The 24,758-nt window shown below is 41.2% G+C and overlaps 1 protein-coding gene across 1 annotated transcript; it reads left to right on the top strand.

Annotated features, from left to right (window-relative positions):
* The first annotated feature begins 15,797 nt into the window (after positions 1 to 15,797).
* btg1 (B-cell translocation gene 1, anti-proliferative) lies at positions 15,798 to 24,424 on the top strand. Its single transcript, XM_030720542.1, has 2 exons — positions 15,798 to 16,236; positions 19,941 to 24,424. Exons 1-2 carry the CDS (start codon positions 16,092 to 16,094, stop codon positions 20,342 to 20,344), a joined length of 549 nt encoding a protein of 182 aa, XP_030576402.1. The 5' UTR covers positions 15,798 to 16,091; the 3' UTR covers positions 20,345 to 24,424.
* The last annotated feature ends 334 nt before the right edge of the window (positions 24,425 to 24,758 follow it).

Raw genomic sequence — 24,758 nt, 5'->3', positions numbered from 1 at the left:
TAGTATTTACACTACATATGCAAATATATGTATCCAGCACATGTGCATGCAACATCACATCCCATTATGTACAAGACAACTGACATAGACATAAACAAATGTGCATTCATTTGCAACTAGCTGCATATAAAACTGCCTAATCACATATTCATGTACACAAAAAACAGAACGAAACAGTCATGTATATGATATATCTCCTGATATTCCTGCATTAGGTCAGCGCTGGAAAAGTTTCCCTACAAACTCAGAGATTATCAGTTAATGCAAATGATGTGTGTTGACAGCAGCTGCACAAAATATATGAACAAGTGCAGGTAGAACAGCTGCTCTAACAAGAGCACAGTGGCACAATATCACTGCCGGGCCCTGACCTGTACATGATGTTCAGTGCCAACCTGCTCTGTGTTCACTTTATTTATAACTCTACTGTCATTTGTATTTTCCTCGTTATCTGCAGTCCATCAGACACACCACTTCTGCATTCTATATTTCTTGCCTTCTCTTTGCCATTAGCTCCCCTCCATGCTCTGTTTTACTCTTGTCAGTTCTGCTCCACAAGAGTTTGGTTAGCAGGCACACACACATGTGACTTTGGCACAAGCGCTGTTGTGCTTATCGCGTTTTCTTTTTTATCTCAAGCCCTTTTGTCTTGTCACAGTTCTTTTGTTATTTAGAGTTTGCAATAATGAGGCAACCTTGACATTTAATCATTTCTTTTGTCCACTGATGGATTTGATCATCACCCCCTTTTCAAATGTATCCTATTAAAATGGAATAAATTCTGTGTTTTTTGTTTTGGGTGTCTTATCTGACAACAGATCACAATAACGATAGCAGAGGGTGGCCTAATCAGATACTGTCAGCAAATCCTCCCAAAGTGTGAAAATGTCTCGCTTCCCAGGGCATGTTGCATGCCAAAGCTTGATCAACAGCCTCCCCTCTGCAAGTAAAGAAGCCAATTAACATCCTCTGTCAGCTTCCAGCTAACTGGAACCATCACTGAAGGGTGTACAAATTGCAGGCAGTAATCTAATTTAGCATGAACACACACCTCAGGCCCCTCAGAACAGCAAAAAAAAAACCCATTATGAAGAAATATGATGACTTGCACTTGCTGCTCTGTACTGGGTTTGGGCCATCAAGTTCACTCTCATAGATGAACTGCAGGTTGCACAACAGCCCAGGGAAGAGTGGGTATTTTCAACCAAAGCAGCGTTAAGGGAACAACCCACCATTTGTGAATACATCATCAGTCAGATTATAAAGTCAGCCTCAAATTCCTTTTCTGTGTATGAAGGTAGGTAGGCTAGCTTAGCTTCAAATGGATGAGATCCACCAAATTAGAAAGGCTACCCCTTTATGCACTTCCAGCACCATTTTGTAACTAGCAAGCAAGTCAAATCTATAGCTTTTCTCATTCTGACTGAAATCATTTTGATAGAAAATTCAGTCAGTTGTACACAAGACTATATTTAATATGTTAAATTAAAAGTATAGATGTTGCACTTTCACTTTCTAAATGTGTATAGAAGGAGAGCCAAGATACAGTTAGCTTACTGTGTTATAATATGCAAACGTAAATTTAGCTAAACAAGAGCTGTCAGTCGTGCTAGTGACTCCGTGAGGTTATATTTAAGCACACTGTTGCTTTAAGCTAAATGTTATTGTAAGTTTCCCAACATGGTTGGCTATGGTTGGATTGTTGAATTTGCTTAGGGAGGTTCCTAAATAAGTGATGTGATCTGTAAATATCTGCATGGCAGCCAAAATAAGAGTTTGCCAAACATTTTATATACTGAGGAAAATGTGCTAAGGAAAGGAGAAAATGCCATCCCATAATTTATGGTGAAGCACTATTCCAACATCATTAAAAACGATTGCAATAACTGACAAGTGACACAGATAAGGCTAATTAGTAGTGTCTTTTTTTTCATTTCATGCCATAAACTGCTGATATGTGTTGAACCCACAGCTGAACTATGAACATTACACTGCTGTAATAAAACATTCCCCATTATTCAGTTTACATTAGTTATGTACAGCAAAGTACATGCTGTGGCTATTAAACAACCTAGGAGCAGTGGGCAAAGTATCTTAGATTGGCTTTTTGTAGTACATCTTTGGAATGTGCTAGTTTCACCACAGCAGACCCATGTCATTATTAAAGAGCCTTTGCAAAGTGCAGCTGTGCATTTATTTGTACAGTCATATTTATAAAGACTCAGGCAAAGCATTTTTGTTTTTGCCATCATAGGCCTCAGTCACACAGGCTTAGAGACCAGTCTCCTCTGGTCATGAGGGAAAAATGTGTTCCCCAACTGGTTAGTGAGTGGTTTGTGGCTTAGGCTGAGTGAAAACATACGCAAAGAGGGTTCTACACCAAAAACCTCCTTGTGATTGCTTTTGTCACTAGCAGATTGTTGCCAGCAATTTGTATTTGTCTGCAAACACTCACTAACCGTGTGAAACTTGGAGAAGTGCAATGGAAAGTGGAAACAAAGAGCAAAGATGAATGATAGATACATGGATGGTTTTCAAGGAATAGTAACATCACATGACCCTCCCCATTTCAGTGTAGAGCAAAAACTAGTTTTTAAACTTTTGGACTGTTTCATCTTTAGACACCAGTTTCACCCAACCAACAGTTCCTGAAATGCTGGACTACACCTTTAAAAGATGTCCTTGTTGTAGAGTATTTACTAGAGGAGAGTTATACAATAGCAGTATGCAGCGGGTGTGGAATTTATTTTGCTGCATGGCTTTACAATTGTTTTTACTGGAAGTAAATGGCATCTCTATCATCTCTGACTCCTGAGGTCATACTGGCTGTCTGTCACCCTGACACAATATCACTTTCTCATCTCCATTTCTCTCACCAATTCTCCAATGACACCTGATCTTTTTCACCTTAACACAATTTTCACCTCACCCGTGTCCTAAAAGAACAAATTGCACCGAGCATGGAGACACAGTATCATGTGACAACACTCTGCAATGCTCTTGCTAATGTACAAGCAGGTGGAGGGAAGAAGAGATGCTGTGACATTCACACTTCCTCCGCGGCACACTCGTTTCCCCCTTAATCTTGATGGACATTTCGCTCATGCTCTTTGTCTAGACTGTCTCTTGATTTGTCACTTTCTGCCGCCGTGCCATTTTCATTTCCTTATGCCTCTCAATGCCCACTATTCTTCACATTTATTCTTTCTTTTTTTTTTTTTTCCTACCTTGCAACCATCATCCTTTCTGCTTCTACCACCTGTACCCACCACCTGAAAACACTGACAGCAGAGACAGCGGCTGCACAGGGCCAATTTCCTGAGTGCTGCTCACCAACGGCACTCATTTAATTACTGCAGACACAGAGGAGGGAAGTAGGCCCTGTCAGAGCTTTATCCTGGATCAGCATGGTCCTTCAGAACTCCTGCTGTCCTAAGGGAAGATGGTGTGTGTGTGTGTTTGTGTGTGCCTGTATTGTGTGGGGGGCTACCTGTCATATTCTATAGTCTCTATATGAACCTGAGTTGACAACAAGAGATTAGCTTTCTTTGTTGGAGTCCTGAGAGGCCTGGTCGCCATATGTTCATAATATTTCATAAAAGCCTTTTGAGGTCTCTCTCTCTCTCATACACACACACACACACACACATAGACAACACAGAAGACAACCCTGCCCTTACCCCAACCTTAAAGGAGTCTTCACCACCAAACTTAATATTTCATAGTATGGGGACTTGATTTTTGTCTCCAACAAAGGAAGTAAGTGTTCGCATAACGCAACACTGTAACCAGGGTAATACAATTACATAACACACTGATGCACGCAGCTGAATCTGCTTTGTGGGTATTTTCTGGGAATATAAATAGCGTGTAGACAGGAAGTGAAATTTTTCTTAGTGGGTGCAGTGGCATCATATAAGTCTTGAATACTTTGTTTCCCAAATCTCATATCTAATTTCTCTGCACCTTATATGTTCACTGTTTTACAAATACTATTAAAAACTCATCACTGAGCCATTATATTGCGCTGGGTTCCCTCACTGCCAGGCCATTTCTAGTGGACTCCAAACACAACATTTACTGCCATCAACCACCCAATAAAAAAGAACAAATGTGAATCAATGTGTGGCTGAAATTATCTAGCTAATATACTATTTGAGTAGTGTTTAGTAAAAAAAACTACAGTGACCAACTGTATGTTGAAATATGATTATATATATAAATATGTATATGTGTATATATCATCATATGTCATATATGTTTGTTTTTAAAGATCTTCTGGTTTGTGAAGTCCTCCAGCAATGGAAATAGGCTGCCACAGGTTTTGGTCTTTGGTCTGTTTAATACATTTCAGCCTTACTGAAATTTAACTACCGGGTTAGAATGAAACAAGAAAGCGAGGAGGCGTAAGCAACTGTGCCGAGAGGTCTGCACAGGGATAAGGTTTTAAAGCTTTTGTCAGGCATTTTCCGATTTTTCAATCAACTTTTTAGTCTCGGGGGCCACGTCGAAATAACGCTGCTTCCCGTTATTGTGCCTGTACATGATCATGTCAGTCCTTCTGTGTGACTTAATTTGTCCTCCCACAGGAGCCTTCTCTGTGATTGTTCCTGCATGTTTCAGACGCAGCTTCTCACTCTCCTCTCTTGTTTATATTGAACCCACACCGAGGATGAGAGTAGGATCTGTGGACGTCACCATGGCAACAGTGACCACATGTTGTCCCTTTGAAAACATTTAAACAGACACACACACACACACACACACACACACACACACACACACACACACACACACACACACACACACACACACACACACAGTTTTCAAAACATTATAATTACAGCAGCACATAAATTTCAAGCCTCTTGATGTTCAGCTGCAGTGTTTCACAAAGAAAATGTAGCCCCTGTCTTTTCTCTTGTCTTTTCTTTGTGAACTCTTTAACCAGTCACGTCATGGCAGAATCCACTCTGTTAAGTCTTCACTGTATCATTTCTGGGTGTTTCATGTGTGTTTCTTTTAAAAGCCCTGAGAAATTAGAGGAAGTGCAGTCTCATATACCCACACACCTCAGAAGTCCTTTCATGACAAGCCCCAGATTCAGCTTTGCATGTTCTGACATAACTCTCCAGTATGCCATCTGTAAACTAACAAAATCACAGCGTTAACTCGGGTTGGAGTTCAGCAACACTACTTAACCCACATCGTACAGTCCATTTAAGCCCAGAGAGGACAGTATAGCAACATTACATTCTTCTTATTGAGCCCATTAGATGCTAAGATCACATGAATGGAAGTGAAACTTGAGCTAGCTTTATTTTCTCTCTCCACCCACTTCAGCCCCAGTCATCACACAGACTAATCATCAGTTTGGCAGTTCTTCAACATGTCCTGGCATGCCTCCCAACACTGAATCAACCAGAAAGAGTTTTTTTCTTTACACATGGCAGACTATGATTCGAACTGCTTGTCTCCAAAATATTTTTAGACACCCTCCCCTAACTTGACACATGCTGATGCCAGGGATCCTTTCCTTTGCATTTTAACTCAGCAGATATATTTTCTGATGTGCAGGGAACTGCTCCAGGATACTTTAGTTCTCTGGCTTTTGATAAATAAGAATCAACAAAAGTCCATATTAATAGGGCTGTATGCTCCCAGGACCTGAAATAGTGAAGATGTGAACTTGAGTCCCATCTGAGGCATCTGTTTTTCTTTTGTATTTGACTTCTCTTTTTTAGTTTGTCTTTCATTGGGCTTAGACAACTTCAAAGCAAACCATCTCCCATCTGCAACCAGCTCCTTTGCCACTGCCTATATGTCACATTGTTTAGACGCCTATTTAATCCATCTAATTACCTTGGACATTGAACGAGGTAAGCAGGGCATTAAAATGTGTCACCTGAGGGCCCTGAATAAGCATCAGTACGTGATGAGAATCCTCTGGAAATATTACATCTACAAAGTGTCTGTCCTCTCTGACTTCTCAAGCCATCTGTATTACTGTGGGTACAGCACTACCAGGTCATGGTAAAATGGTGTAAGTGGGGCCTTCTAAATTAACTGTAGTGCACATCATCATCGCAAAAGAGCTGTGGATCACTGCTGCACTTTTAATCATTTTGTGGTGGCACAGAAGAATAAGCTGTGTCAGACTTTGCACCATACTTGTTAGGAAGCCATCCATCCATCCATCCATCCATCCAGCCATCTTCTGTCCCATATCCAGGTCCAGGTCATAGGGGCAACAGTCTAAGCAGTGATGCCCACACCTTCCTCTCCTTGGCCACCTCCTCTAAGTCATTCCCAAGCCAGCCAAGTGATGTCATTTCTTCAGTGTGTCCTGGGTCTGCTCTCCTCCCAGCCACTTCTGATAGGAAGCTTGATTCTTTATTGTGATCCTTTGTTAGGAATTGTTGACAGAAAAAAATATAGAAACTCTCCAGACCCATTTTTTTCAAATGCTTGTTTGAGGAGTGATTCAATGACAGACAGCAGAAACACTCACATGTATGATCAATTGATATTGTCTGCTAGTGATAAGTAGAAAAGCCTCGACAAAGTCGGACAGGTATTCTCACCACCTTAGCTCGGTATATGTACTCTGCAGGAGCAGATGCAAGTCTAGAGTACCTTTTTAAATTTTAATACCAAATCACATATTTGTGATGCTGCCATCTGTGCTTTCATTTCCTTGTCTGTATCATCAAGTTTACATAGCTAGGAGGTAATACTGCAATACTAACATATTTTTCCCAATGTTTTTATTTGAAGCGTTTTCACATGCAGTGGTGGGCTTATCATCCTTGATGAGGTCAAGGGTTACCAAGTCATGCGTGTGCACCGTTAATTACATGTTGCTGCAAACATCCTACATGAACGCGATTGAGTGCATCTCACTTTGCTAATATGACATGTGGATTCTTTTATACAGAAAGAACATTTTCAAGAGATAACTAGTGTACATTTCATGCCTATCACATGGACATAACTGGCCTGTAGTACAGCAGCAAAGACAATCTAACAAACCATTCAGTCAGAGTCAGCTCAGCCAGTTACAACAGCCATATTTGGGTGAGAGCCGTGCATTTTGGGTGTAACTGGTATGCATTTATTGCCACACTCGGTGAAACCATTGTGTCATGAATAGCAGCTCGCAGTGAAATGGCAGCTTTCGCAGCCCCAGACTGGATTTGATCCCCAGCTGTTTGAGGCTGTTTAAAGCGTGAGTCATGTTGAGGGCTTTTAGGTATCACCGTAACTGACTCTCGTTCATACACGTACACTCTTGCTTTCTCTCGCTCTTATCCTCTCTCTTTCTCTCTCAGATTGTGCTTTGACCGTGGGTGGATACACAGTGACAGCACTTCCCTCAGGTTGAGACACAGTCTGCTGACAGAAGTAGATGATAAAACGTGTGTGTGTGTCTGTTCCTTTTTATCTAGTTGAATGATAAGATTATCGTGCACTTTCTGTTGGTGTTTGAAGTCTACACTGTGGTTAATTTGGTCATGTGAAAGACAGTACACAAGGCAGTAAAAAACCAGCATGGGAGCACTGAATTACCTGATTTTATCCTATATTCCTTTGACATTTTGGGATTAGGGGATGATTCTGGGAAAAAAAAAGAAAAAAACAATCAGCAAAGTTTCTAGGAAAATGCCAGATCTAGATCTTCTGTAAATGGCTGACAAGTTGTGAAATGCTCTTTTTTTTTTTGTTGTTGTTGTACTTTTTGTTTGTGTTGCTGCCAACAGTTAGATGAGAAGTTATTTGTGCTATAATTATATGGCTACTACCAGTAAGCTTGGCAGAACAGAAACAGCCTGTCTCTGTGTAGAAGGTAACAATATCGCCTACCAGCACAACTAAAGCCCACTAATTACTTCTTACAGTATACTGTACTTCTCAACAAGTGAAAATCCCAAACTGTTCCCTTAAATCTTTTATCTCATTTACCTGCTGTAGATGTTTTTGGAAGTAAAACATGAGGGAGATCAGTAAGTGCAGGAGTAAAATGTGGTAACAATGTAGCCTATTTGAACCATACTTATATTTTCTTAGTTACACCCTGTAGAAATCCAGTGAAATAGTTCCTCTGTAAGTGTCAGTTTCAGCAAAACTAAAAATAGCTGTGTCCCTTTAACCACTCAGGATTAAATATTCACCTAGGGAATAATATAATATTAAAGTAGGATAAGCTGCAGGAAACCACAGTTTAATTCTTAACACAACACTCGGTGTAATATTCATTATTTTTAAAGATGCTGTCCCAGATAAAGTGAGAAGAACATGTATGTAATATTCATCAAAATGCTACATATTTATATCCCACACAAATGTGCTGCAGTCAGACACTGTGCTATGTGGCCCTCTCAATCTGCCTGTGTGGCTGTGTGTGAGTGTGTAATGACTCAACCTTAGGACACTGAAACTTGGCCGTTCCACTGGGGAAAGGAAGTCAGTGAGTGCACGAGACCAGCAACGTGCCACATTCAATATTCAACATGCACACTTACCAGCCAGCATTTTTTACACTCTACACACACAACATATAAAGTCATATAATTGCTATATTTGGTTATATGTGTTCAGAGGTTCACATAATTGGGCAGAATTCACAGCCTGTGGTCCTTAAAGGCACATCTTGCCAGGATTAAGGTTTTCATGTTCATACAAACTTGAGGGAATATTCCTCCAATGCTACTTTGCCAGAGTTACTCATCGGATGTGGGGTTGACTGGTTAGAGGTGGAGTGGGGCAATCTGACTTTCACATATTTTTCACAACATGGTATGGAAAAATTAGACTGGGACCCTCTCTAGTACTTTTTTCCCCATTTGTTACACCTCTATTTATGCCACATTTCATGTGTACAACCAAGTGTGACACTAGCACCCACTCATTAACTAAATTAACCAGGGCTAAACACTCTGAAGTCAAGCTTTTTTTAAAAAAATGCTAATATCATAATGTCAACTTGCATCCAGTGAAAATGCTAACACATTAGGTCTAGAGTCTGGTTAGTGACCATCTGGCAATCACTGGCCGCTAGGGAAAATGTGTACTCCTCGACTGGTTGCAAGTGGTTGCTGGCAGTCACTGTGAAATAGATTGCTAAAGCCCCATTCGCGCAGGGCAAGGGATGGGTCAGTGACACACACCAGTGCATGTCCACATTGCCGGGGCAGCTGGCGCAGTATCACTACTGCCAGCTCGTCTTTCTACATTGAGTTTGCCTTTGGTAATTTTAGCCCACAGTGAATTATTGCTATGACTGTATAGTAGACTTATAGCCTCCACTTTCTCCTTTAATACTGTGCAATGATTTAAGCTGAAATATAGTGAAATATGGTGTCAGTTATGCAATGCTGCCGGCGTGACGTCACTACAGATGAATTTGCTGTCTTTATTAGGAACTGTGTTGCATCAGACAAAATAGGAGGAACGTTATAGATGATGCACCGCCACACTATAAATATTTAATAAGCATTAAATGTGATGGTGGCTCTAGACAATGTTTAAAAAGGCACAAAGCAGAAACCGGTAAGATTAATTATTCTGGGAATGTTTTCACTAAGTCTCAGTCCATAAGACAGTGGTGGACTGACTGACATAATAATACTGCCATCACAAAGTAGTGACGCCTGCATAGCTATAAGGCTGTGTGACAAGATTCTAAAGATATTTTGTTTTTACTGTAGCTACATAGTTGCGGTAGAAACATTTTAGAATGTGCTACTGAAGAAATATAATCTGTAGGCTCTCCCTTCAAGTACACCATGTCAGGTGTCTGAATCTAATTTGTTAGTTTTTGAATATGGTAAAGTATAAATGTACAGTAACTACTGTAACATGAAGGTGTATGAGGGGGGTGAATAGACTTTTTGGTAACCAGTGTGAATGCTGCAATTGACTAGCCTCGCCAGGCCCCACACACAGTCAAATGTCACTGCTATAAATACACACACAGAAGCATGCACACAGACACATAGACAGCTATTTGTGTTTTATATTATTTAACTTGGGGCTCATATGTACATCTCCCCTTTTCTTCTTGTCTCCACCTTGATAATCCTAGAAACTGAGTTGTAGGGCATGGAGAGCTTCATGTGTGAGTGGAAAGAGAAAAAGCTTAATATGGATATAGCTACAGTTTAATCCTCCCAATTCAAATCTGAGCATTTTATCTTGCCGAGCTTAGTGCATGAATAACTCAGGACATTCTGGAGAGCAGCGACTGTGCGTCAGAATAATAGAATACAGATACTTTTTTTTTAAAAAGGATGTACAGTGCTTAGAACCAGAACCCCAAATGAATTAAGTGAATACAGATCAATTTAAGCCAATACAGGCACAAGAAAAAAAAAAAATCTATAATGCGGGAAGGCAGTAAAGAGAAAAAAAGGATTCCTCAGGCATTCATTGTGCACGTTGCTTCATTTTTGTGAAGTACTCAAGGCCAAGCCAGAGCCCACAGAACAACAGTCCAGTGGTATGGGAGGCTGGAACAGCTTCCTGCTTAATTTAACAGCAGCAGAGAGAGCAGCAAAGACAGCAAGCATCATGGAAAGTTTGTGGTTTTTTTTCACATGACTCTCTTCCTGGTGACCGAGGATGGAAATGGGAAGGGCGGTGAATTGCTCTAACTTGTTTTTCAGCCACACCCATACACTCACAGTGACATCACTCGTGTTTGGAACCTATATTTGTATTTAGGATGCCGTGTTATGTTCTTGTGTTAGTGTGATTTTTTTTTTTTTTTTTTAATGCTTACTTTAGTAATAGATGTGGTGACAGTTGTTCGTAGTTTTCACTTTTTCTTTTTCTTTTCCTTACAAACTCCCATGTGATTTTTACAGCATGCTTAGGGGTCATTATCATGCCCTGCAGTCTTGTGCTCACAAGTGAAAATTATAGGATACTGTGTAACAGTTCAAGTTGAGAGGTGTCTCAGAGTCCTGAGTCAGTGGAGTTTGAAATGGATAGCACAACAGCTACTTAAAGTTTATTAAAATTAGCTGATTCAATAAAGCCTGTAAACCAGTTGCGAACTTCCATCATGATGTAATACTAAAACCTGTATGAGCCTGAATAAAGATACATTTACTGCATATAATTTCAACCACATGACCTCTATGCATTGTATGCATGCAGATTTGTAATCTGTACATACAATGGTATGTCAACACCAATCACATCTGCCAGCTGGGTTCAATATATTTAGCTTTAAGGATACTGCTAATGTGTTTTATATTGGATGTTTTAACTTAACTGCATAATGCTACAGTGATGTGCTTTTGCCTTCAAAACCCACCTCTTAATTCAGGGCTGGCAGGGAAGCCCTTTCTTTCTAATGAAGGCAGTAGTTTACAAAGTAGTAGTTTAGTAGCTAGTACTACTATAAATGTTAAGGAGTACAAAAAAAAAAAAAAATCTGTGCAAGTTTTAAATATGGAGACAGCAATAAAAAAATAAATAAAACGATAAAGTGCACACATCCTTTGTAAGTGGTTCAGGTTTCAGTTTTTAGTGCAGTGAACACAAATATGTTAAGTGGTTCAGGTAATGAGAAATCCCATTTTATGGCACAAACGGGTATGCTTGCTGACACTGAAACTGCTCTGAAATGATAAGCTGGATCCTGCCCTGAGAGACAGATAACTACCTGTGAATGTTAAGGGGGCTGTTATACAGATCTGTGGATGTGCGCGCTGGGAACGTCAGGGGCATTGTTTTGTCTTGTGCCTTGATGAATAGAGCCTATGTTGGTTTAACTTTTCTTTGACCTGCAGATGTTGGTGCTGTTTGCTGGTCTCTGTGTACCTCGCTTTACCCTCATGGAAATCCGAGCAAGTTCATAAACCCTGCATTGTGTTCACTGCTGTAAAAGAAGGACATGTTTTGAAAAATCTGCCCGCTCGAGCAAAGCAGCCAAGATCTCGCTCTTCAATCCCCCATCCTGACATTCTTTCCTCTACTGTAGTTCACGTGTGGTTTCAAGATAAAAGCCTCTATTCATTACCCTAGCTGAGGACCTAACGACAGGATACCCCACCCTCGTCTGGCAACAACCTGGGCCATATTTTACCCGGTGCTGGTGGGCCACACATGGAAAACAGCCAGTAGTACAAAATGATTTCTGCTGTTTCTGTTTCTTTTTTGAGCACACCGTGTAATCAAGAAGAGCAGGAAGGTTTGGGGATTTCCAGGTTTAATTATCCTTCCCTAGCTTGCTCTGTTATCGCCATTACTTTCTTTCTCTTTCAACTTTTATCTCCCTGTCGAGGTGACAAAATTCAGCAACACACCCCCACGTTCTCTGTCAGTAATGAGGCACTTTGCCTGTCCGCAGATGTGTGTGTGGTGCAGATGTGGACTTTTATGCTTGCCTGCAAATCTCTTGTTTGTTTCACTGTTCCTGCTGCACTCCCAGGGGATGCTTCCTGCTTGGCTAGTAGGGATAAAAACCCTTCTTCAGTGGCTACTAAGGTGTAGTGAGAATTATGTCAACTGAGGACCGCTGCAGTTAATGTCATGTCTTTTGAGTATCAGATATATTACTTTGAGCTGGCTGTAAAAAGGTTGTTCTTCATTCTTTTTGAGTATTGTACCTGCTGTTGTATGAATGTGGATTTAATTTCTCTTTTTCAGAGCATTTTCTAAAAGCCCAGAGAGAGATGTCTATGCTGGAAAATCCCAACAGTTTCTGACATACTCACCAGCCTGTCTGTGACCAACAACCATGCCACCTTCAAAGTCACTTAAATCACATTTCTGCACCATTCTGATGCTCAGCTTCACCATGTCTACATGCCTAAATGACTTTCATCCATGTGCTTAAGCTAATTAGATATTTGTGTGAACGAGGAAGTGTACCTAACAAAGTGGACATTGGGTGTTTCTCTACTGTATATTTATACATGGTGACCAACTTTTGGAGCATGACCCATCTCTAATGTTCTAGGCCATACTTGGATATTTCTTTGCCCATATATGGGCAGCATGAAACTCCGCCTCAGTGTTATGTACACAGAGCAAGATTGTGGAAGTTAACATAAAAAGTCAGTAGTTTGCTTGTGAGAAAACAGTAACTTTAAAAGTTGCGGGAAATTTAATTCTTGCCAAAGCTTACAAGTGTAAAACAGTGGTTTGTATCTGTTTACATCTCTAGATCAGAAATAGCCAGGTCTTCTGTAATACACATTGCAAGTTAGTGTGTGTGAGTGAAACTCTACTAACAACTGCCTTGTGGTAAGAGAAGGGGTTTTACGCATGTATGAACTTGTATGTGATTTTGAGGATTCCCCAGTGCTCTGTGGCCTTTAGTTAACATGACCAGGAACTGAGCAAGTTCTAGGGACATTTGTTATTATGTGGTCAGTCAGTGGGGAGACATTTAAGTTTAAATGTCAAATGTCCCCACTGTTACACAGAATTTCAGGGGGAAAAAATTCTAAAGAACAGCTGTATTTAAAAAAAAAAAAAAGTTCAGGAGAAAAGGTTAAAATTCATAATTCTCCTCCTGCATTAAACTATAAACTGTAGATATTACACCTAGCATGACTCGACTGTAACTGCACCTTTGAATAAAATCTGTCTGAGCTCATAATAACAAAAATATTTTTAAAGGCTTAATTCTTTCTTCTCTCCGTGTAGGTGGAGAGATACTCAACAGGACACCGTTGTGGGATCAGAAATCAGCCTCACTTACATAATTGTAACTTGTTTTATGTTATGGCCTTGTTATATGTATCTTTTAAGGCATCAGTCGTAGCTATATTTCCCTCAGAGTTTGAAAATTGTCTCAAATATATCTATTTTTCAAGGCATTGCGCTGAAGTTCAGAAATCCCAGCATCATGACAACACCAGCTGACAGATTACTAAAAATCACTATTTTTCACACTTGAGCTCATAAACAGTTTCGGAAGAATTAATTCACTTCAAATGTTTTGTCATTACTGAAAGTGCTTCATTAGGGTTTGGTGAGAGTTCGGCATGCAGGAAGCAAGACACATGACACCCGGTGGCTCGGTTCACTGGACTTTTATCTGTGCTGATCTCACATGTGCACTATTGGACATCAGGCAGACTTTGTACTAGAACACTGATGGGTCAAGACCATTTAATGCCTGATCTGTCTGCACCTCTGTCAGGTAATGTCAAATTAAGGGCTGCAGTGTGTGTGTGTGTGTGTGTGTGTGTGTGTGTGTGTGTGTGTGTGTGTGTGTGTGTGTGTGTGTGTGTGTGTGTCAAAACAACATTATACTGGAGTGTGTGCTGCAGGCACACGTGTATAGACACACGTCTAGATTTAGTGTGCCTTTGGGTCAGTCGTGTAACCAGTCAGTGTAGTCCTGGTTTGTCTGATTGCATCATAAGTGGAAAGCTCAGCAGTTCATCACAAGTGAGATTGCGACAAACAAACAACAGCAACCTGTATTTTTCCACTGATTTTAATAAGCAGGTAAGGACTGGTCTTTGAAATGGGACCTCGGACAATCTCTGTGTTTAACAGAGTAGCACTAGATTTGAATTTTCAGTTGATTGAGGCTTCCTGTTTCTTATGTGTGCAAACACCCTCAGGCCTGCTCCGCCACACACACACACACACAAACACTGACTGATGTACCGTTGTGATATACAGTGAAATGTAAACAGTTCTTCTCTCTCTTTGTCACACACCCAGACACACACACCTGCCTATTGTGTCTACCTCTTCTTGACTGAAAAAGACAGAAAGAACCTTTAAACACTGCTTACTACCAGTAGCTAAGTAAATACTTGATCCTCTTTAACTACAATGTCAGCATGACTATGAAAATGTAAACTTGCAAATATATTTTTTGTCGCAAATCGCTTATAAATTCGTAATAAATCGTTTTCGCATGACAGGAACAAAACCGTAAGGTGCTGTGGTTTCTAAAATAACTAGAGTTTCTTTACATTTAAAACGAGCTTTTTCTTTTGGTGTCTGTGGGTGCATTTACTAAACAGGAGCCAGCAGAGGGCTGGGATGAAAGGGTTAAGAGAGATTGCGGGGGAGGGGAGGTGACATGAAAGAACCGTACACAGCTGCTGGGCATGTTAAACTCTAGGCCACCGTGACGACCTGTTGGAACAGATTTCAGCATGATGAATGGACACTGCAACAAAGAAACCATCTTACTAATGTATGAAAAGTGACTGTAAATTCAAGACAGGTCATTTAATGCCCAAAACTGTCTAAAATTGACTTTTTCCGAGACACCATGATTTTCTCTAAATGCTTTTTGAACAAATTTCTTTGGATTGTACAGATTTTCGGTAATTGAACGCCAGCTTATCGTACACTATTTTTTTTTCTTATTTATCATATATATATATATATATATATATATATATATATATATATAAACAAAAGCAGTAAAAAACGAACAGATTAGTGTGTCTTTCCTAAACAAAATTTGACAAGTTTGTCACAGACTTGTAGTATTCTCAGTCATCTTAAATATATGAGCTTATTTTCTCGAACAGGATTTTCCGAGTCTGTATTGGTTTTCTCGTTTGCTTTTTTCTTTTCAGCCCCAACTTCCCGAATTTCCGACAGGACGGGAATGCACCACGATTTCACGCCGTGTACTCTGTTTATTTTCAGAGAGGTGACGTGAAGGCTTCTACACTCCTCCTATATGTGGCTCGTCAGGCCGTGGCAGGGCCTGGGATTGGTGAGATGTAGTTGCTGTAGCAGCTTGTGACGGAGCTGTGGGGAGGACGGGGGGTGGCAGTATAAAAGTGAACTCCCCCACTCTAAGACCTTCACTTTGGCGGAGGAAAGCAAATGAGGAGGGTTGGTTGACGGCTCACCAAGGGACCTCCAACCCGCTGTATTTACCAACAACAGGCGTTTATTTCCCAACACTGTACCGTCCGAGCATACGGACTCTCTATTAAGAACTTCCCTCTACCTCGACTAATAAATGCCAAGAGAAACAACACAAGCGCCAAGAGATAAGGATCGCTGCTCCGAATTTCACAGACTACACAGTCGGACAAACAGAGGGAAAAACAACAAAAGCGCACGCATCGTCGCCGTTGCCTTTCTCAATGCATACCCTTTGTGCCCGGGGAACGATGAAACCAGAGATCAACGCCGCCGTCGGATTTCTGTCGAGATTTCTGAGGGTAAAAGGACACGTAAACGATCGACAGGTCCAAACGTTCAGCCAAAGCTTACAAGACATTTTGGCAGGTAAGGAAACACGAAAAAAAAACCCACTTCCGCTCGCAAAATGCCCCTTAGAATTATAATCTGCTATTCCACAAATCAAGTTTAGGCTTTGTTTATGAATAATTGGTTAACACTGAATTCTAATAGATTTGCGAATGAATCAGAAGAAGCCTTTCTTTGTTCTCCTAAGTATCACTTTCAGCGCTACCATAGCGCACCAATAATTGCGCACGTCGGAGAGCGAAAAACGCACTGGATGATCCGAGGCGATCTGTGGCCAGGTTTATGGACGCAGATGAATATTTTTAATAAAAAAAAAAATAGATAAATACAAATTCGTTAAAGTTTAATGCGTGTGCTGTTTTTAGCTGGAAGGGTGGGGGTGGGGAGAGGTTGACGCTCGACTGGCTCAAACAAGGAAGTGCGCCTCTGAGTCGGTCGATAAAGCGCACGGAGAATAGAGCAAAAACATCCCCCAGTGAGACGACACAGGCTGCTTCAATTACGTAATGCTCTGGACGAAATGGGTTAATACTGAAAACCTGTCCAGGTTAAGACCAAACTTTAGGAGCTTTGTGGCTTTACGCACATGCGACTTTAATATTTAGCACTCTTCATTTAAATAGATTTTTGCTGCTTTATGCTTTATTTGGAAGGTTATTGCCTTGCTCGACAGCATATGGCACTTTTTTTTTGGCATTAACGTGTAATTACCATGTGGTTAAAGGATGAGGTCATATTTTACCACATCTCCCATTTATTTCAGGAGGGTGCACGCAGTCCACGCATTACATATGTGTGAGGAATGGAGAATAGGACAATATATTATTTTTACTTTTCAGGAAATGAAGGCTTAGTTTTACATCCAGACTTAGTTTGAATATTGCTGGGTTTTATAGCAAATGTTACAGAACAGTACAGCTCAGGGATTGTCTCATTTTCTGCTGTAAACACATTCCTCTCTCAGGGCTCCAAAGCTCCTATACATCTGTCTAATTCCATCCACATGCAGCAGCAGATGACCTACATTTTCTGTATAAGAGACACAAAAAACAGGTCTTGCACTGCTGAATGTTGACAGTATTTCATCCAACAGGAGCAATAGAGGCTATTTTTTCAGTGTACAATACATTAAAAAGATTTCCATCTTTGAATTAATACCCTGAAGTCACCATTTGGACCTGCTGATTTCTGAAAATCGTTCTAGGAGTTTTAGATTTTATCATTCAAACGGTTAAAAAGATGACGGGTGCGGTATAGTGTGTGGGCAGAACAAATTATGAGTTCGAGTTGGAGCACAAAATGCCAGTAAGCAGTCAGTTTGGGGGGGCGGGGGGTGGGGGCGTATGTAAACAGACAAAAGTTGGAGTCTGCTGTGAGGCCTGTGTGGGGGAGGGTAGATGTTTTGGTGGACGCCTAAAGGCAGACGTTAAAGACGGAGAAGGAAAATGGAGGGGAAATGTACTGAAACAAAGTTAACCCAGCCTATATTTAGTGATCACAAACATTAATTATATCAAATGGTGTAAATTATAAGCTTTATTTTGCTTTATTTTCTTAAAAAACAATAATAAATCAGCTCCACAGTGTCCAGGCTCTTTTTTTCTTTTTTAGAGTGAGTGTGTGGTAGTACCCTTTGAGGCTTGCTGCTGCTAAAATAGGCCAGCCTTGAATCCTCACAGTTACTATTGTGTCTGCATGCTGAAAAGCTGAGTTCCTAGCTCCTCTTCTTTGTGCTGAGTAAAGGGAAGTGGGGAAATTAGTCCCAAAGGCCAGACTGGAACCACAATGATTGTGTAATTGTAGGTAGCAGGGTTTCAGTTCGTCTATTAACTAGCAATAGGAAACGTTCCCAAATGGAAAATACCCAAATGTCCAGCAAAAGGGCCAAAACGGAACCACGTAATCAATTCTAGCATTCAAGGTCAGCTACAATGAGTAAACAACCCTCTTTGGTTAAACTCTTTAGGTTAAGCGCACACTCGTCTGCTTACTTTTCCATCACCACCACCCCACTCCCCCTCCCATGTGCCCTCGTTTTTAAGAATAGGTCCCGCTGAGCTGATCATTTCCCAGCTGCTCTGGGGTATGTAAGGTAGCTGCCTTTGTGGCTCCGTCTGAGGCTCATCGAGCCTCTTGTGCTCTTTCACGAGTGCCAGCCCCTCTGTTAGTTTGGCAGTATACAGACTAATATGATAAGGCACAGGAGGAGTTAGGGAGGGGGTGTTATTATCCCGGTGGATGCATACAGGTGGCCTCCGGGCCCCAGCCTGAATGCTGACCTAGTTCCTTTAGTCTGTTTTTCATTGGCCACAATGTGGTTACCATCAATGGGAATTCAATATGGATGAGTCTTGGCAGAGTAAATGGGGGGTAGGTGTGTATCTTAAAGTGGAAGGTTAGTAAATAAAAGGGTTGGAACAAAAGGGATCTGAAACAGTCCCGCTATCGTGGAAGAAAAATGACAGGCTTTTTTAAATGAGCTAAAAGTGAAGTTACAAGAAGAGCTCTGGACACGTTTAACCTTTACAAAAACCCAGCTCAAAAACTGAACTTGGATTGCCTACTCATCATGTTAACCAGTACAATGAGCCATACCGAGAGTGGCGTCACTTTGAATCACTAGTTTCACTGCACTTCTGAAACGTCCACAGAGATGTACAGGGGGAAAAAAATAAAAAAATTGGATCCTTTCCCTTTAAGAGGTGGAGCTGTGTGCCCCAGATGGCTGGCTGGCTGGGACACTTTTGGTGTTTTTGTTCAGCCAGTCATGGGAGACTTTGTGACACTGAGGAAGGCCAAGGGAGGGATTGTGCAATTCAGTGGCAGCCTTTTTTGTCACGTAGACCCAGGGTGCCGCTCTGCCTGTTTATGGCTGCTTATCAGGCCTGTAACAGGTGGTGATGTTTTTCTTTCCTTTCTTTTTGCTAGAGCACTCAATACTCTGCTTCTGTGCGCATAAGTACATTTTGTGATTTGGATGAGCTGGAGGCTAAATGTGACATTTGTAGAACACCTACAGAAACATCCTGTTACTCCTTTAGCAACAAATGTACTTACTAACTACATTAAAGTAGCTCTAACTATTTTTGGTGAGCATAAAATCATTTGTCTAAACCAGTCACAGGTTCCACTAAATGCGTTTTGCATAATAATGTATTTGATTTACTTTGACAGCATGGATCCAAGCCCATTTATAACCACTGACGTTGCCTCGTGGCTGAAACGCATGACACAAAGATTAAGATATACTACTCTTAATTAAGTCTCTCTGTTCTCTCGTTTACAATGTGGACACCCAAACCCAAAAGTGCTGAGCACAATGTTTTGTTTGATATTAGGTTTGATCAAGACCTGGAAATTATTAAACATATAAGTAATAAATTAGGATAGATTATACATCTCTTTTAAATGACTTGTTTCTCTTTATTTACGAGGCTCCCTTTTTGAGGTTAACTGTTTTTATAGCATTATTAAATCATCTAGGCTTATCTAATACAAAGTACAGTCTGTCTGCATTTTCCTTAACCTTTGTTAACCTGCAGTTTACTGCAGATCTTGGCTGCACAGCCACATTTGGCTCCTGTATTCACATATATTACTGCAGCTTTGTTTTTTAATCTTTACACTTGACATGATCCTGCCCTCTTGACATGTTACTAAAAGCAGTCTGTTTTTCAAAGCTTAAAGTTTTCTCCACCTTCTTTCTCTTTGTGTCCCTGCAGAGCAATATAAGCACCACTGGTTTCCAGACAGGCCTTGCAAGGGTTCAGGTTACCGCTGCATTCGCATCAACCACAAGATGGACCCCCTGGTGTGGCAGGCAGGCCAGCGCATTGGTCTGACTATCCAGCAACTCTACCTGCTCCTGCCCAGCGAGCTCACGCTCTGGGTGGACCCATTTGAGGTTTCCTACCGCATTGGTGAAGATGGCTCCATCTGCGTCCTGTATGAGTCGCAGCCCGGTCCCGTAGGAATGCCAGCGACAGCTACCACCAGCTCCCCCTCAGGAAACAGCGGGGCAGTGAGCCCTATGGTGGACAGTCACATCAGCTGCAAGGAGGAACTGATGGTGCTGGGAAGAACCAGTCCCTCCAAAGCCTACAATATGATGACTGTGTCTAGTTAAAGCGGCACATAGTCACCCAGGCCTACTATTTGTTCAGGGTCACGCCATGGCTGGTGATTTGACCAGACCAGGGTGAGCCTTTTTAAAGCTAAGAATATGAAATGAAATAGTGAAAGAAGAAAAAAAGGAAAAAAAAAAAAACAAAAAAAAAAACAGAGGATGTGGCCTATCGTCCAGGTGATGGAAACCTAGTAGGTTTGATATTTTCTACCCTCTCTCCCCATTATCATCTGTTCTGTTGTGTCATTGGATCAGCTGGGCACTCCATTTTTTTAGGAGAGGCTTTGTGGGAATGGAACTGTTGGGGCAGCTAAACCAACCAACCAGGAACCCCCATGGAAACTGGCTCCGCCTACCCCCGCACTCTGAACTGTAAACATCATGGTGATCAGTTCCATGTCCGAAGGGGCTATCAGCATTGACTTTGCACTTACTTGTGGTTACTATGGGTACATGTTCAACACACCACTGCAGAAACACCAGTCAAAATTACAAGGAATTTTTTTTTTTTTCCTTAAGAACTACCCCCCTCAAAATTCAAACGCTTTTCCAGTTTGCTGATTTTCATTTATTTTTCTTTTGCGAGTGGGGAGGAAGTTGAGGTTCAGACTGTACCCAGTGAAATCCAAGCTCAAGGTAAAGAAACTCCCAATGAGAGTATCTCTATTTTCTATATAAAAAAAAACCTTTTCTGGACCACAGGGAATATATTTTCTTTATCTTTTAGCCATTGGAAAAAAGGCTTGCGGTCTTAACTTTGCTTCCTCCCCCTTCTACTCTGAACTGCAAGTTTCAGAAAGCATTCATCCCAGCCTTCTCCCGACCTGTATGTAAGTGCGAGCAGAATGTGTTGTGACACCTGTTACCTATCAACACCGGTGTGTCCCGTTGCACTGTCACTCTCCCGTCACCCATGTTCGTGTAGCTTTCTGAGGGAGGGAAAGGGGATCGGTCTCCCTTCCTCTTCCCTCTAGGTAATGAATGTTGTTGAAATTCACAATCAAGTTCATGTTGTTACTAATTTTGCCCCCTTTTTCCTCCACCATTTCTCCTGCGTTACCAAAACTCAAAAGTGTAGCATAAGGGTGGGGGTGGGGGGCTTTTTTAGCCAAATTGTGGCCCAGTTAGAATTAACATTGAATGCACTTTGACGTGAGATTGTGTGGGATGTGCACCTTTTTGGAGAAAATCACCTGCATTCCATCCATTCGAATGTCATCTTTTCTCACCATTCTTACTGCCCTTCCCATTTTTAGCCGTTTGGTGATACTGTAGCTCCCAAAGTCGCGATGGACTGATGTTTGGTCACGTGTGCAACAATGGATTTCAAAACCTTTAACACTGTATTTGTGAACATTTCAGAGCTGTTGATTTGTTTTGGGGTTTTTTTTGTTTGTTTGTTTTTTTTAAGGTGGAGAGTATTCTGGGTGGTATGTTAGAAATATTCTTTTATCCATTCATACGGCACTGTTGATTCTGGCACAATGTAAAGCTACCCCCACCTTCCCTCCCTACACACCACCTCCAACACACACAGATGGTGATTTATGTTGCTGATTTTAAAAAAAAAACAAAAAAAAAAAAACGTTTGCCTGAAAGGTCTGACCTAAGTGATGACTATGTGACACTTTGGCCAAAGGGAGGTCTGGAGCATCGACTGTTCAGAGATTAATTTTAACTTGAATTGGAAAAAAAAAAGAGGCCTTGTTAGCCTTCTATTTCCATTCCTTCTTTATAAGGTCTTGTAAAAGGGAGATACTTTTGGGGGGGATTGGAGGTGCACTGCCTTATGGAGACCTCATTGTCAAGCATTTTGAGCCATTTGTGATGTTAACTAATACTGGGCTTATGAGAGCCAACCTGGTGCATTGTGCTGCCTGGACCCTCACTGGAGGTGTCCCCTTTCCAGCCTGGCAGCTTCAACTGCCCCACCCCTCCTGGTGTCAGGGTTAGAGTGCCTCAAGTACCACATATCAACCCCCTTAAGCTCAGACCTCCTGTTTAGCCAAGAGCAGGCCAGCATGCTGCTAGCTGACCCCCTGTGGATGCAGGTAGACTTATTATGACACATATCATCATCCATCACCGTGGGGAGCTGGGTAAGGAAGGCAGGCTTGGGGAGCTGGTGTAAGAGAGACAGGGGCCAGGGCCGGACTCTTTTGTCCAGGGCAGCTAAAATCCCTCCGGCCCCTTCCCTCTTGGACTTGTTCAACATCCCCCACCCTGACCAGAACCCCTCGACTCTCCCTCAGCAGTGATGGATAACCAGCACACGCGCTTGGCGTGCTCAAGCTGCACTTGGGGGTGGGCTAGTGAGAGACAAGGAAACATGGATCAAAGATGAAGAATTGAGGGTACTAGGCCATTGGTTTTTCATTTTCATCTCACTGGATCGCGCTGCACTTAATTACTGAGTTTGCGTAGCAACTTTGTTTACATGCATATGAAAGGATGTTATGGCTTTCTGCTGTACCCCCACTTTACTCCTGGTTCTGGGGGTTGAATGGGTAACAGCATGATGGAACAGATGCTAGAACGGCTACGGGTGTTGCTCAGGCCTTAGCCACTGGCCAAATCTGTCACGGCAGGCTGGTTTGCCGCACATCACCAGACCTATGGGTGTTTAAGCTCCCCTAAGCTTGAGAGGATCATGGGTAATATAGCTATAGCCTTTGACGCACTGCAACCCCCCTAACCCCCTGCACCCTGCTCTCTGCTGATACTCCCTTCAGCAATCTGTGAAAAGCAGTTATTCCATGTTGGCCAGATGGAGGAGAGCTTGCCGGGCTGAGAGCCCAGAGCTTTGGTTTCCATGGTGGACACCAGTTTTAAAATCATGCTGCTCCATTAAAGCTTTTTAATGTCACGTGAGATGTTTTGAGATTGGTCTATATTTCAGACGAGAGATGATCATCTCGCCTCACTGCTCTTGATGTATTTTATGGTCACACTGGTAGATTTTCCTCATCTTTCCACTCATATCCATTTCCCCCTCTTCATCCTCTTTTTTAAGAGGATTTTTAGTCTGGTGAACTAACCCAGTTTTAACAATTTAATTCTCCTGGGGCTTCAAAAATTAAAAAAAAAAAATTAGAAAACAAACTAAACCCAAATCCCTTTGGACACCATTTTGACTTTGCTTCTACCACCTGAAAATGGTTTTAAATCCTCAGTAATGTTAACTATTTAAATGGCATCCATTCAGCTTGTGCGCACTTAGATTACAAAAATTGTTGTGAGAGTGCTTTGAGTAGTCAGAGGTAAAATAGCACATAAATGCACTAAATGTTGAAGTTGTGTGACTTTTTTTTTTTTTTTTTTTTTTTTTTTGAGACGCGAGGAGTCTCTTCTGGAATGTATTGCCAAACTCAGGCCTCGGACATTCAATAAATACTCTTATGGAAAAGTTGTGCATGTTAAGATATGAAACAGGAAGGGAACAGCGGTTTCGTTGTTGTTGTTGTCAATACTGTCATCGATTAGTTGAATTATTGCCACTTTCGCATTTGAGGTGTTTTACATATTGTAGAATGTATTGTAACTGTACAACAAATGGTAGAGTACATAACATTACACATGGGAAGTGCCAATAATTTCTATACCGAGGTGTTATTTTAGATGTATTCCTTTTTTGTATTTCATCTTTTAACATGGATAATGCTTTTTCGTAAGTGAAGCCATTTGTGATGGGAGTGTTGGCAAGGACCAAAGTTGTTCTGGTAAAATTATTAGTTTCCATGATCTGTGACTATAGACGTATCCTTTGTTTTTTTTTTTTGTTTTCTGTTTTCTTTTGTTCATTCATTCTTTTGTTTTTTCCCTTTTATTTCTATTTACATATAAAACCACAAAATAGACAAAAAAATCTGAGCTTACCCAAGAAGAAAAGCTGTACCTTGTGATCTCATGTCAGTACATCTTTATCGTGTTCAGTTTCTTTTTCCTTGGGTATGTTGTGATGAACTGCTGTAAATTTGTACAGTTCATGTAAATTGTGAGGAAGTTGTACAGATTTCTATATTTTGGAAGAAAAGTTTTTTTTTTTCTCTGTAATAAAAGATTTCCTATCTTGGCATCATATTCCCTTTGAATTGTCATCATTTATTATACTGACTGATAGCTTTACAGACACATTAATTGGTAAAGTCAAAGCTTATACTTGCATGTGAATGAAGGAGGAGCAATATAAACTAAACAGTGATGTGGCTTCAGTGGAGCCAGATTGGAAGTTGACCTACAATGCTTTAAAGACTGAGTGGGCCATCTGTGCTGAGAGGACTGGAGAGAAGAGATCAAGTCAGCAGTTTTGTTGCCTCACTAACAGCTCTAGCTGTCTTGGGATAGTGAGCTGCACTTTGTGTACAGAAAGATTTTAGGTCACTCATTCTATAAGCATGAAAAGCAGCTACCCAGC

The sequence above is a fragment of the Archocentrus centrarchus genome, chromosome 23, assembly GCF_007364275.1.
Source record: "Archocentrus centrarchus isolate MPI-CPG fArcCen1 chromosome 23, fArcCen1, whole genome shotgun sequence".
In the NCBI taxonomy this organism is placed as follows: domain Eukaryota; kingdom Metazoa; phylum Chordata; class Actinopteri; order Cichliformes; family Cichlidae; genus Archocentrus; species Archocentrus centrarchus.
This window is presented reverse-complemented; position numbering and strand designations above follow the sequence as displayed.